General features: G+C 39.0%; 1 protein-coding gene across 1 annotated transcript in view; it reads left to right on the top strand.

Moving 5' to 3' along the window:
* The window catches only part of LOC118328396 (contactin-4), a 40,947-nt gene that overhangs the window by 17,663 nt on the left and 8,688 nt on the right, over nt 1-14,596 (top strand). The window contains exons 11-18 of the mRNA XM_035662120.1: nt 3,020-3,147; nt 3,730-3,902; nt 6,501-6,618; nt 9,434-9,592; nt 11,360-11,509; nt 12,139-12,209; nt 12,622-12,856; nt 12,940-13,055. Coding sequence (XP_035518013.1) covers nt 3,020-3,147; nt 3,730-3,902; nt 6,501-6,618; nt 9,434-9,592; nt 11,360-11,509; nt 12,139-12,209; nt 12,622-12,856; nt 12,940-13,055 — 1,150 coding nt within the window. The remainder of the gene's footprint in view (nt 1-3,019; nt 3,148-3,729; nt 3,903-6,500; nt 6,619-9,433; nt 9,593-11,359; nt 11,510-12,138; nt 12,210-12,621; nt 12,857-12,939; nt 13,056-14,596) is intronic.

Here is a 14,596-nt window from a genome sequence, read left to right as displayed (position 1 = left end):
GAGTGAGTTATGCACTTCCTTCGCACCGTGGCATATGCTGAATCTAATTTTGTAGTGTTCATTTGCATGGTGGATATGTGTCAGATGAAGCATAAAGTGTGTAGCTGCTCTCCTGCTGTTTCTACCTCTCTCATTCTCTTTTGGGCTCTGGCTCAGATCGATATGTACAGCCATATTTCCATAGACTTTCCGTAACTCACTGGCTCAACATGTGACCAGCGGGATTGATTAGTTATCATGTTTTCCATGGGTTGGCCATGAGAAAAGGGAAAAAAATTACCCAGGCATTACCCAGGCAGCGCATTTGGGAAAGAATAGAAATTCACAGCATGGAACGGAGTTTGTCTACAAAGCAGATAGTTCTTTACGTTTCTATTTGTTTTGCAGCTCATTGCCCCTCAGGTCATGTTCTCAGTGCGCCTCCATCACTCAGCGTTTGATATTTTTGTCAATAAATCAGCACAAAGCACCCTGTGTCAGACATGCTCTCTGGGTCTCAGCTCGGCTCGAGTGAATACATATTTATTCTTGGGAGCCAATGTGAAATTGTTTGATTTTTGAGCTGGCTGCTCACAGCATTTCTGTTTGATTTACTGAATCCAAAGGTCACAACAGAAGAGCATTATCTGCCTCATTTATGCATATGTTTACATGCTTTCCGACTTGTATGTGTAGGGCCAAAGCGCCAAAATAACTGTTGGAGGCTAGAAGGTGAGGTATTACAAACAAAGGTGTAATTTCCACTGAGGATGTGGGGATCATGTCACTTTTTAAAATCCTGTGTTTGTCCCCTCACTTTTATTGTTTCAGGTGGATTTTCTTACTGAAGTCTCTCTGAGCAGTATCTTATTGTCCTGCTAGGCCAGAGGAAGGAAGATCTGAATTGATACAATTGTTGATACACTCTTCTGAGACGCCTTCAGTTATTACCTGTCAGGCTACACACAGGCTGTCCTCTCTTAGGGGCCGATCACACAGAGACACGTCGCTACAGGAAGGACCACTTCAAAAACGACTTGGCAAAGAGTGTCAGGGAAAAAAACGCTGTTGCGCCTTTGGAGCAGAAAGAATAATCAAATATGTTTACTGGGAAAAAAATAGTGGATTCAAGCAGACGTCAAGCTCTAGATGAGTAAACCCTGGCTTTTCACACAAAGAGGTGGATAACCGAGGTTATTTTGGTTTACCCTGCTCTGTAGCTCTCTCACAATCAAACAGCTAACTAGCTCGCTAACCTATTTACTGGAACATGAAATGGCTTTGAAACAGGAAGGAAGTGGTAGTAGAGCCCGCCTCTTGATCGATTTGATTGACTGTCTGAGTCAAGCATGACATTGACAAGCGGTGGAACTCTACAACATTTAAACTTTTATGCACGTTTTATTTATGCACAAGTTTTTAAATAAACTAATAATAATTAATGGTGATTTACTTTTCTTCTTTAGAAAAACTTTAATCTTTTTTTGGTAACTTAAATTGCTGTGAAAGTGAAAAACATTTACATTAATAAAAAATTATAAATTTTATTTATAAATAAAAAAAATTGGGTTCATAGCTCAATCTGGAAATTTTTTTCAATACAGAATTTTTTCATTTCTAAAATTCAAATGATTGAGTTTTTCTAAAGTAGAAAAGTAAATTCTCTAAACAAAAGATTATAGGTCGGCAAAACTTCGAGTTGAGTTTGTAAATGTCCCTGAATGGTAACATGTTTCTCCCATCTTAGATGACATCAAATCTAATCTAAAACCGTTACTGGCTGGCGTTAAATATATACTGTATTATGTTATATTGTAGAGAACAATGCAGTTGAATGCTTCTGACACACAGTACCCCACTCTCCCTTAAATACCAGTCACAACATGTTACTGGCTAAGATAACCATGTATATTAGATTGTAATGTACATGGAATAATAGAATCATACATTACTTTTTTTTTGTTTTGATATCTGCATTAGACATTGGCCTCCCTGCTTTCTAAATGTTAGCATTGACCATATTGGTGGACCCCTAGTTGTGGCTATTTGCAGCCTAAAAGTAACATCTGCAAACGCTACTCAGGGCAGAAGAAAAGGTTTTCTGGTTTGTATTTGCAATAAATGTATGATAGAATTGAGTAAACAAGTACTGTAAAGGACAGAGCAAAACATACAGGAATCAAGAAATGAAGGAAATGTATTTATCATTATGCAACACAAGCTTGTGTAACAAAATTAAAGTTTACACTCGCTTAATGCTACACACAATAGAATATACATTCATAGAAGAACAGAAAATATATATAGTATGTCTTTATATATATATATCTATATATCTATATATAGATATATATAGATATATATCAAAGGGAAATATAGTTCCTGAAAGTAAGTAAGTCACAAGCTGTTTCATTCAGACAACAATGGGGTCAACATTCCTCTGTGTAATTGTTTTTATAGTCGTGTTTCTTTCAAGCACTCTCATCAGACTCCCACTGTATTTCCCCCATGAGACCAGTGCAATGCTTCTGTATGCATGTGTCCACGTTATTAGTTTTCAGAAATGGCTTATAGCATGTTGATACTATCGCCACGTGTTGTAGCGCGATAAGGCTTCAGGTACAGATCCCATTCAAATTGCCTCTCTCCAGTCCTGCTCTCCTCTTCCTATCGCCATCCTGCCCGGCCCTGGTGGCCTGTTGTGTATCCAATTAATATGTGCATTTAAGCTACTGTGCTGTCAATACTATGCTGACCCTACAGCAAATCTGTTCTGCTTCAGCTAAGATAATTGTTATCTTCTGATGCGTGTAAATAGTCTTTTGAAATTTTGAAAATTCTGAAGCTTTCATTCAAAGTGAAATACATGGGAAAAAAAGTCCAAATGGCTTCAGAGATGACACCATATTTCAGCCAGGAAGTAGTTAATTAAATTTGTATCATCACTTTTAACTAATTTATAATTTATATTCAAATGATGAATAATAATCAAATGAAAGATGTGAACTTATGATGGTTTCAGTTTTGTCCCTCTCTTCAGACAGACTATCATGGAGGATGGGACTCTACGTATCACCAACATCTCTAAATCTGATGGAGGCAGGTACACCTGTGTAGCCAGAAACCATTTTGGAACATCCAGCAGCACAGGAACGCTGGTGGTGAAAGGTATTTTCTTTCTTTTCCACAGATTTTCACTACTGTACCTTTTAAGCCATGGGTTTAAACTTTTGTTAAAGGGAAAAAATACTAGCTCAAGCATGAAATTGATAATGAAATATATAGCCGTTTTATGTTCCCGCCGGTTTGACAGACATATAAGTCATCCATGGTTTTGTCAGTTGTGAGTTATTGTTCATGTAGCGGAGTGGGGCAAACCACCGCCATCTACGACTGTGAGTGAGGAATATTTTGTCACCAACATTTAATTTAAAAAGAGCTGCTGTAGCATTTTCAGATTTGGGTTTTTAAATAGTGATGATTATAGAGAGAGGGCTCTTTTTTTCCCTTCTTAGTTGACATTGTGATTGCAGTTTGTTTAATTATTCATTACTGAGTTATGGGAGGCATTCGCTTCCTAAGTGAAGTTATTTAAGGTTACTTAATTACACTGATAGAGCAGAATCTGTCTCACTATTCTGGGCAAATTAAGCTTTATTACCTTCTTCATTTGGCTGGATTTTATATAGATACAGTGTTACATACAGTAACAAATTATGTTCTCCTTTTTTTCCTCCTATAATGCTGTAGAGCCTACCAGGATTATAGTTCCACCCTTGAGTTTGGACGCCACCGTGGGACAGAGCCTTGTGTTGCCATGCGAGGTGTCCAGTGATTCGTCCCTGAGTCCCATCTTCAAGTGGTTTTTCAATGGGAAAGCCATTGATTTCAGCGGGCAGGAGCACTTTGAGATGATTGGAGGGGTATGTATAATGTGGGTGAACACTTGGTGATTTCAGGCAAAGGAAATCAGTGCCAAGGATTTGACCTCTGTAAACTGGAGCCGATGTTGAAGTTCCAGAGAGCTGTGTTTTTCTGCCACTTTATGTCTGATAACCTGTGATATTCATATCAAAAAATCGTTTCAGTTTCAGTGTGTATTGAATTTCCCTGAATGCTTATCACCCAACTAATTCCTTATTAAAACCCGGATTCAAAATACACTCATTTAATGGCAACAGGCTTTGTAAATACATCCACTGCAGCCATTCAGGGATTGTGGAACTTACTTATGGCATGATATAGACTGTCTTCCTTGTAGTCTAGCAGTGATGTACATATTCTTAAAGGAATAGTTATATATAATATATAATAATAAGGAAGATTAATACCACTATCATGTCTGGGCATTGAGTATTGGGCTAGAGCTAGGAGGCAATTAGCCTAGCTTAGCATAAAAAATTAAAGCAGGGGGAAACGTCTAACCTGGCTTTCTCCAAAGTTCAAAATTATGTTAACCAAAACCTCTGAAGCTCATATAACACATAATATCCCTTTGTGTTTGATAAGCACAAAAAGTGAAAAGTGACAGTTTAGGGGGTAATGGTTTAAGGGGGAATTTACATGTGTCAAAGTATCCCCACTTATTGTTTTCCATGTACATAGAAACCCCACAGTGCAAGTTTACCTGTGGAAGTGTGTTAGGATAAACTAGAAAAGTCCTTGCACCTGGCTGTTGTCTGATCAGAAAAAGTTAAAGCACCTAACTCCCCATAAATCCACAAACTGTTGTTTTTACATAACTGTTTGCTTAAAGATTTAACAAACAAACAAGGTACAACATGTTAAAGGAATAATTCAACATTTTAAGAAATATGCTTCTTAGTTTTCCATGGAGACTTGAGAGATGAGAAGATGGATGCCACTCTTATGTGTGATCGTTAATTATGATGCTAAAGCTAGCAGCCTGTTAGCATAGTTTAGCACAAATAATAACCAGAATACTACTGGCACCTCTAAAACCCACTAATATCGTATTATAAATGGTTTAATCCATACAAAAAAGTGAAGCATAAAAAGTAAATAAGTGTGTGGGGGGAGGGTTTTGTCCAGCAACCAGCAGGATCTCAAGAGGAAGATAGTTGATTCCTGAGTCTCTTTCACAGATTGTCCAATATCAGTGCTGGAAATCAGACTTAACAATCATTGATCTTCAAGCCACCAACCCAAAGTGTCTTTCTACCTTTCTCTGCTCTGATTAGTTGTTTTTGTTCAGGCCTGGTGGATTCTTGTAAATGCCATTAGGAGCACTAGAAGCCAGAGGAACCTGATTTTTTCACAGATTAACTGTCTCATGTACTACTGTCAGGATATAATGAAAGTTTCAGCAAATATGACAAAAAGCTGTTTTTTCTGAACATGACCTGCTACAGCTTTAAACAAACAAGATATAATGTGTTCATTAGTAAGCCTTGGAGGTTGCATACAGCCAGGCTAGGCTTTTTCCCATGTCTTTATGCTAAGCTAAGGTGCTGCTGCTGGCTCTAATTTCATATTTAATGGACATATATAGGTGATATATATAAATGATAATTTCTTTAATTAGTGAGCTTAAGGTGCTGGAAAGCAATTATTTTAATTGCCTCCAGTCTTTAGGGTAACTGTCTCCTGGATCGAGCTGCATAATGCACATGAGAGTGGTATCCATCTTTTAATCGAATATACTGTATTTCTCACAGTGTCAAACTAGTTCTTTAAGTATAGATCAAACTGATTGAATGAGAACATTAAAGTACCAGGGGAATTCTTGCTTTTGGGTGGGTTTTGCCTTTGAGCCCATGTGTCAGAAACCGTATACACGGAATTCAGAGATACCAGCAGATGTTACTGTGTGTTGTGTCTGAGGGGAAAACCTGTAAACAGGGATGACATTTCTTTAGCCCAGAGGTGATTTCACTGTATGAGCAAATCAATCAATTTCTCTCTGAACAAAGGAGCCTAAATTTTTGTAATCAGAAGATTTATGCTCCCTCTGGTTGAGCACACCAGGCCCACTGAAGTCGCTGTACAGCACTGACATTTCCACTGTGAACATAATCACAACAGCTGTTTAACTTGCCTTTGCTTTTTACTCAAAGGGATTGATTTCTGAATCGCTGTATTTTGCTGAGAAAAACTTATGTGTGTGTGTGTGTGTGTGAGTACACAACAGTAAAGTGCAGAAGGCAGTTTTGAAAATTCTTACTAGAACCATTCATCTGAGCTGTAAGGGTAAATAAACACAACAAACACTGATTCAAAGAAAAAGCTGTTTCAGAACAAGTCATTTTTGTGTAGCCTTCCTTACAATGTAAAACTGAATTAATTTGTTTTGCTAGACTGTCATGTCATTTTTTTCCCTAGCAGTCCTGTGGTGAATTCTTCCACGATTCTTTTATGGAGGATTTACTGCATATGACTGAGAAAGAAATTTAATGTGTTTCAAGGATTTTCCATACTTCTTTTTTTTTTATTTTGACTTTGCTACATTGGTGTTTTTCTCCCTCTCCGAGGCTTTTATACGAATGTGTCTTTGTCATTAGGGATTTGCAGGTGACCTGATGGTGAGGAACATTCAGCTAAAGCATTCTGGGAAGTATGTGTGTATGGTACACACTGAAGTTGACACTGTTTCAGCAGCAGCAGACTTAATTGTCAGAGGTATGCCTCTTCCTCTTTTCTTACAGTGCTTGTCATTTTGTTGCAGTCTCTATGGAGGTTTTCAATTTCTTTTTTCTTTTTTTTGCCGAATGTGTGTGTGTTTCTTAAGATTATGACACACATATCTCTCTGCTGTCAGATAAGAGCTGTGTCACCAAGATGACAGTTTTCAGAGATTTAGAGAGAAGCAGCTTTAATAGACTTTCAGATTGACACCATGAAAGTTGGTGTTCCTGTTCTGTTTTTAAAGGTGTGCTATGTAAGAACATTAACAAATAAACTAAAATTATCAACACATTTTGAATAAAATATCAGTTTTTATCAGACATCTGTGTTTTGTGTTACAGAGATATTTACTGTGGTTAGCATGCTAACCAGATGGCTTTAACCTATCCTGCCCCTAATGCCACTCTGTACCTCCAGGGGCCATAGTGAGTCACTGTAGCATCCAGTCTGACGTCAGTGACACTGACCCTGGTGTAACCCCCGCTCAGGCCTCTGAGTAACTAAAGTCTGACCTTCCTCTCGCTCATCTCCCTCTTCATGCATCTCCTGTCCCTGCCTCAACCCGCCATGTCTTTGTTGTCCCCAGAGTCCAGGTTATAGCCGCTGTAAATCACCGGTACTGTATTCCCTGTCGTCAAACTGGCCTCCATCACTCCTGGAGGCTGTGTTTAGAGCAGTGTTCACTGGGAGGCTGCTGACCCTGCTTTTGGTGTCCACTCTCTCAGCTCTTGCTCTGGCTGCTCCCCGCCAGCCTTCCCCGCTGGGTCCCTCCTGCCCTGGGCCAGAAAACCTCTTCCTCCCGGCGGTCCAAAGCTCCTGTGCAAGTGGTGTAAACACCAACACTCCCCCAGGGCTCTGAGCTCCCAGTCCAGGCAGAGTCAGCTCATAGACATATAGTATATACAGCCAATAGGACTGCTAGCTGCACAACTAATTGGGCTAACTAGCTAACATCAGCTACATTTAGCACAAGTTGGCAATTACTCTGGTGATATGCTGGCCCCTATTTGTTCGGGGTATGAATTCGATAAGTGGCCAATTCTCACATATGGCACCTTTAACCCTTGAGCTCTATCGTTAAACTTAACTTTAAGCCAGAAAGCTTCAGGGATATCCAAAAAGATCAGAGACTAGTTTCATACAAGAAGAAAGACACTTTCTAAAGTAAGTTTTTGACAAATTCAGCACCATGTATTCTGTGGAGGAATATATTTGATGATTAAAGTTAGGTATCTTCAGTTACATCATACACATATTTGAGTGTGGATGTGCTAAGCATAAGTGATTCATTTAATTCAAGATTCAAGAGTACCCCGTAACTTTTGATAACAATCATTTTGGAATTGCAGCTACTTTGGTTTCTACTTTACTGAGTATTATGTGATCCTTACTCAAAAAGGTTATACCTATTACTTTTTAAAGTAGTAGTTATTATGGCTGTCATTTCTGTTTAATCGTGGTGCCGCCATCTCTTCAATTTGAGCATAAAAAAACCTGAGTGGAAACGGTGTAAACCAAATAAAACAGTCAATATCACAAAAAAGTTTTTAATGCTTGTCTGAGTTGGAAATTCGGTGTATTGATAAAATCAAAATACAAGAAAGTGCAATGGAAACAGACTTAGTGAATAAATCAGTATTTGCATTAAGCATCTCTTCAGTGGAGCAAAAGCATAGAAAAATAGCACAAACAACACATCATGTTTTTAACATGGTTTTCTGCTGTTTGAGGTTTGACTGGAGTTCTTTTAATCACATCATCTTGCTGTGTCCTCTTATTCTTTAATGTTTCAGTGGCACCTGACTTGAGAATTAGCGCCACCAAATGTGTATCTTGATGCTGCTGAACATGCTTTCACACTTTACTCATCAGATGGTTTAGTGTCATGATCATCTTCTCAGCACAGCTTGTATGATTTTAATGGCTGATAGAATATTTTGATTTGTGTCGTGATCTCCAAGCCAAGCCCTGAAAGTGGGTACAAGGACAGCTGCTGTTTTCATTCATACAGATGCAGTGAACAACAGTATGCTCCAAAAGGGTCATGGAATATAAATTGGAGTTGTGTGGTGATTTATTATTATGCTCCACTATACACCGGCCTCACCAAGTAGGAAAATAATTCTGTTGTCTGGGTGATTCAGATTTGCAAAGCATGGCATCAAGAGTCTGCAGGCAACGTCAGATGGTACAGCTGTAGATTGCATGTTTCTGTATGTGTAATCTGAAACCAAGCAATGTTGATACCAAGTGATCTTCTTCCAGCAGCAGGTAGTCCCGCTGAGGGCTCAGTGCTACTTTCGCAGATTTGTGGGTTTAGCACAAAATCTTATGTCAGTTTTCCAAGTCCCAGCCTGTTTGTTTGATCTCATGTTGCTGCTTTCTCTAATTTCAATGAGATCCCAATTCAAAATCCTGCCTTGTTTTTCTTAATCCCTCTCCTTTACTGGTCTCCCTGGTTATTGTTAAATAATGATTTTCTCATCTTGGGTAGGTAGTTTGGGCAACCAGGTTCTGGAGCTTTCTAAATGTTCCTTTCACTTGATGATTGATGATGACCTGCAAAGTAATAATGTATTAGCACAAGAAAAAACCCACAGTCCTCAAGTAAACTGACTCAGTATATGTTCTAACTGGAGTTCCTGGTGAACTGTACTATTCAGTGTATTGATTAGACCGGCACTCCCAATAGATCCAATTATAGCTCCACTAGCTCTGAATTGAGTTAGCTGGTTATGAATCACTTAACACCTGTGGTGAGATCTGAGAGGCTGATGCAGGTGTCTGTCCTTGTTTCCACATGTCGTAGGACCTCCTGGTGCCCCGGAGGGCCTGGTGGTGACGGATATTACTGATACCACTGTGCAACTGGCCTGGGGCTCTGGACCTGATAACCACAGCCCTGTAACCATGTACATGGTACAGGCCAGGACCCCCTTCTCCATAGGCTGGCAGACTGTGAGAACAGGTAACAGGTGCACCAACATCAAACACTTATTCTCAGTGCATTTAAGTCAATACTGAGGAATTACATTATTGTGTGTGAGTCAGTGAGTGGGCATTTGGGAGGCTCTTTCTCAGATGCATTGACAAGAACAAGAAATGAGCTAGAAAGAAAACTGATGAGGATCCCATTGTCTTTTTTTTTTTTTCATTCTGTAGTTGACAAATAGAAATCATGATGCAGCTCAACAAGGAAACAGAACCCTGTGCAGCATGTTCAGTCTAACCCATTCTGGATTTTACAGGGCCAATCCAGATATTTGAGAGTTTTGAAAATATCCAATAACATACATCAAGCTTGTATTCATTTTTCTACACACAAACTCCCTTAAAGGGGTACTCTAGCAATTTAGCATTGCAGTTTCATTAGGTTTGGGGGCTTATAAGAGACAGATTGAAAAGGAATAATCAAAACTAAAGCAGTAGAGGTTAAGATAGTAACTATATGGGTCAAGCTACACAGACACTGGGTCCTAAATTTCCCACAATGCAACCACAAATAATCTTTTGTTAGGCTCTCCCTGCCATTTAAACGATACCCCAAGTACATAACGACAATCTAAGACAGACAGTCTCCAGTTCCCTTCAGAGCCACAGAGGACATTATACCACTGCTTTAAACCACAGAGTAGTTTTTGTGACAGGTAAACTGATCTTCATCTTCAAATTTGAGGAATGAATGCCCTTTTAAATGTAGTTTTAATGTAAGCTATTTTAAAGGATTGTGACCAAGATATATACCAACATATTTTGGGCATGTAGTGCTGTAATTTCTCAAGCTTCATCAACCTCTTGCTCAAACAGCTACAATGTGTGTGTCTGCCACGACCAAACCTTTGAAAATAGATTAACCAACTAACTTTACTGCACACAAGTAAAAAAAAGTCATATTTTAAAATGTGTTGATGTTTATTTGGCTCGCCATTTGCTACACTAGCAGCAGTTAGGACCAGAAATCACAGAAATAACACAGTACCTGACAGTCATAGGTAAAAGACTTTAAGCAAGAACTGAATAACACGTTTTCTCACGTTTTTCAAATGCACTAATGCAATCCACTTACTAAAGCTGCCTTTATCAGTCTTCCTCAATCCTTTTTTTCTCAGATAGAATTCTGATTATTTTGAACTCACTTGGTTAAATAACGTCAGTATAAAGACATCAGCCTTCTATTCAGAGTCCTTATCCTCCATACTACTTCCCAGAATATTTGGCAGAAATAATCATTAGAGGCTGATTAAGTGAAATGCCTGTTTTTCCTCAGACATAAATTAATTTCATCCCTCCGTAACCTCAACCCCGCTTTATTTAAGATTACACTTTTATCTGAAAGAGGCTGATTTAAAACATAACAAGCCGATTACAGGCCGATATTTAGCTCAGTAATGTCAGCCATGTTTAACTGAAACGACCTCATCTGACAGCTTATTAATTTCATTTATTAATTGCATTTATGTTCAAAATTGCATTGTGAGATGCAGCCATTGCTGTGCAGTATCCACAATCATTGCAGAGCGTGTAGAGCTGCTGGACCGCTTACTCCCTGAACATGCTGTGATTGGAATAGTATTAAAAGATTAACAAATGTCACCATTTCATTTTGATGTACTTCACTGGTTTTGAACTGTTTCATTATTATTTGTTGACAAAGACAAAATGTGAAATGTGCCTCAGTAAAACATAAAAAACAAAAAAACAAAACACATCTCAATTCTAAATTCTTTAATCCTAGTTCCTGATTCTGTGCCTGGACAGATGATGCATGCAACGGTGAAAGATTTGAACCCCTGGGTGGATTATGAATTCAGGGTGGTGGCAATCAACAGTGTTGGCGTTGGAGAACCCAGCACGCCATCAAAACAGATTCGAACCAAAGCAGCAGGTATCCTCTCAATTTGTTGCTTCTCTTCATAACAGATTAATCATTCCCACTTGGCAAATGTAATTTAACTGTTTCCTTCAGTGCTCCCTGTGATGTTACTCATTTCAAATCTGTTGTTCGCTTTTCATGCCAATACTTTGATTACTCAGTCACATGCTAAATACGTGGAAATTGAAATACATATTAAACACTCAACACTAAGCTTGTGTGTGTCAGCACTTTGGAACTTGAGCCATGATTAATTAATAGTCGCATCAATGGAAAAAATTACTTACCCGCAAATGCCATGAGGCAAACACATGAAAGTGTCTATTTTGAGCAGGTTAGCTGAGTAATTCCATCCCGCTGGTTGAATCACAAGGGAACAGGCTTCCCACCGTGCCTCACACATGGGGCTGACATACGGTGCTCAGCTAATAACAGCACCGTACATGACTGGTAATGCCACTGTCAACAAAAACCTAATTCCTCTGCTGTGTGATGAACCCTTTTTGTGTAAATAAGAAGCTCTAAAGAGTGGCTGTGATCACCTCATTCTAAGCTGTGTGGTTTAATAGAATCCTCTGCACCTGCCTGAGACATAACGGTCCAAACCAAAGGATGATTAAGTTTCCTTTGTGCCTGTTTAGTTCCCAAGGTTGCACCAGTCAGTGTGAGTGGTGGTGGAGGAGCTCGAGGAGAACTTGTCATCATGTGGGAGGTAAGAGGATCATGGGCATTTCTGAGCGGGTACTCATTGTGACGGAGCGTTCTTTGAATCTTTTGACGAGAATGGACTTCTGGCAGAGTTACTGTGTCTGCAGTGGCCAGGCTTCAGCGGAATGGCTTTTAATTAAAAGCAGAGCTTTTTCTGATTTGCTGCCCACCGACAGCCTCTGTTGTGTAAATCAAAAAGGAGATAGGGAGCTAGTGTAAATTCCATGTGTAAATCTAGAATCAGGTGACAACTTTACATTTTTCAGATGTGCTCCACAGAACAGAAAGATGCTGTATTTGCTCAATAGTTTTCTAGACATAAAACACTATTTCTACTTTTTTTTTTACAGCTCCCTAATTACATTTCTGCTCACAGTTGTTTGGGTCAAAGGCGTAACTTTCTGTCCTTATCTCAGCCGGTTCCAGAGGAACAGCAGAGCGGAGAGGACTTTGGCTATGTCGTGGCTTTCCGCCCACTTGGCAGCAGCACCTGGATCCAGACAGTGCTGGCATCACCTGACGCATCGAGATATATTTACAGGAACGACAGTATCGCACCTCTGTCCCAGTTTGAAGTGAAAGTGGGAGTCTACAACAGCGTGGGAGAGGGGCGATTCAGCCGCGTCATCACTGTGTTTTCTGCAGATGAAGGTGAGAAATAAAGTTGATTATGTTCATTCAAGAAAAACGTCTTTTCACTCTGAATTGCATAATTTGTGATCTATTGTATTTAGAGCCGTCTGAGGCGCCATCAAGAGTATGGGCCCGCACTGTGTCAGCCTCTGAAATTGAGGTGAACTGGGAACCACTTCCTTCTGGGTCCAGCACTGAGAAGATCATCGCATATGAGGTATGAAAAATAAAAGTTGAAATAATAGTGCTACAAGGAATATTAAAACAAGGAGTAGACATTAATCCCTGAATGACTGACAGTACAATAAACTGGCGTTCATTTGAATACAGCCGCCGATGGGGACAACGTGGAAATATTCTGACATTAAAATACTGCATGAGTCGGAGCGGCAGATTTTTCACAGGCTAATCTAGGGGATGAAGAGGTCTGTTGGCAGCTGTCCCAGTCCCAGACTCAATACCAAGGCTGTCTGAGAGCTGCTATTAAAAAAAAGAAATAAATAAAATAAAGTGTGAACATCATACATCACTATCCTCTACAACAAACACTCTCTGGGGATTTGACTGTGGAAAACCTAGATAAAAATAACATTCTCTCCTAAACCCCAGATATCTTACAAGGTAGGGTATACCCAGGTGGCCTGACCTCTGCTGAGAAGCTTTAAGGTCATTGCCATCATTGTTGTAAGACAGGGGTTTGAAGCACCGTGGTGTTTGGGAGCCAGACAGAGCAGTTTGCATGAAAATTCATGCTAAACAGGGGGTAACTAACTACACATTTTGCTCCAATATAAAAAATCATCAACAATATAAGTCTAATGTATAAACACATGTATTAAATGACCTCACTGTAGGACTTACATTTTTAAGCACTATTTTTGCAGCTGGGTGGACCAGGTCAATCTGACAACATGTGGGTAGATATTTATTCACATTCTCATAATGACAAACTTCTCCAAAATAAGTAAAACCACTGAGTGTTTTTCTTTCTTACATATATTCTATTTTATATAATTTAAGCTTGATTGCCTCTCAAATCATGTTTTAGTGAATTAATTTGAATTGCAGAGGTTGGGCACAACGCCAACAAGTGTACTGCACAAAGCTGCTACAGTGCCCAGACAGTCAGTTATGTTTCATTTTGGTTTCTAATTTGAGTAATATAGCAAGTGCAAAATAATAGGCACTAATTATCAAATATTGTAATCTGTATGAACAGATGCTGTGTCTGCTTTTAGAGTGACTTAGTTCATATTTAGTTAGTTATGTAGTTTCTGAATTTCCACCACTGTTGAATGCTTACAGAACATTTTCAACTAATGAAAAAAAAGTAATGGATTTTGTCAATACTCTACTAATTTCACTTAAGAAATATTGATTGGTGGTGCCAGATGTTGCTGGAGAGTAGTGAATGTAATATCTATGACCTACAGGGCTTTTTCTGCTTGCATTTCTAGCCTTTTTTGGTTGAGATTTAATTAGACAACAAAGCTGCTTTTGTTGTAACCCTATAAGACAGTGTTTGTCCAGAGGATGTGTCTCATTAAGGGCATAATTTATTTGGATAATGTCTAGAGTAGTTTTCACTGCAATTAGACTGATGGGGCAATTAGATGGTGGTACTTAAGTGAGCTGATGAGGCAGCAAAATTATACTACCAATGTTTGAGATTCTAAAAACTGACCATTTACAGGTGGTTGTTTGGACTTGGTTTGACCAAGATTTTAATTGATTTATTTTATTTATGGATTATGAGAC

Source organism: Morone saxatilis, unplaced genomic scaffold (genome assembly GCF_004916995.1).
Source record: "Morone saxatilis isolate NCDOM2014 unplaced genomic scaffold, NCSU_SB_2.0 Contig18, whole genome shotgun sequence".
NCBI lineage: Eukaryota > Metazoa > Chordata > Actinopteri > Moronidae > Morone > Morone saxatilis.
The sequence above is the reverse complement of the archived record's forward strand: the minus strand, read 5'-3'. Positions and strand labels throughout refer to the sequence as shown.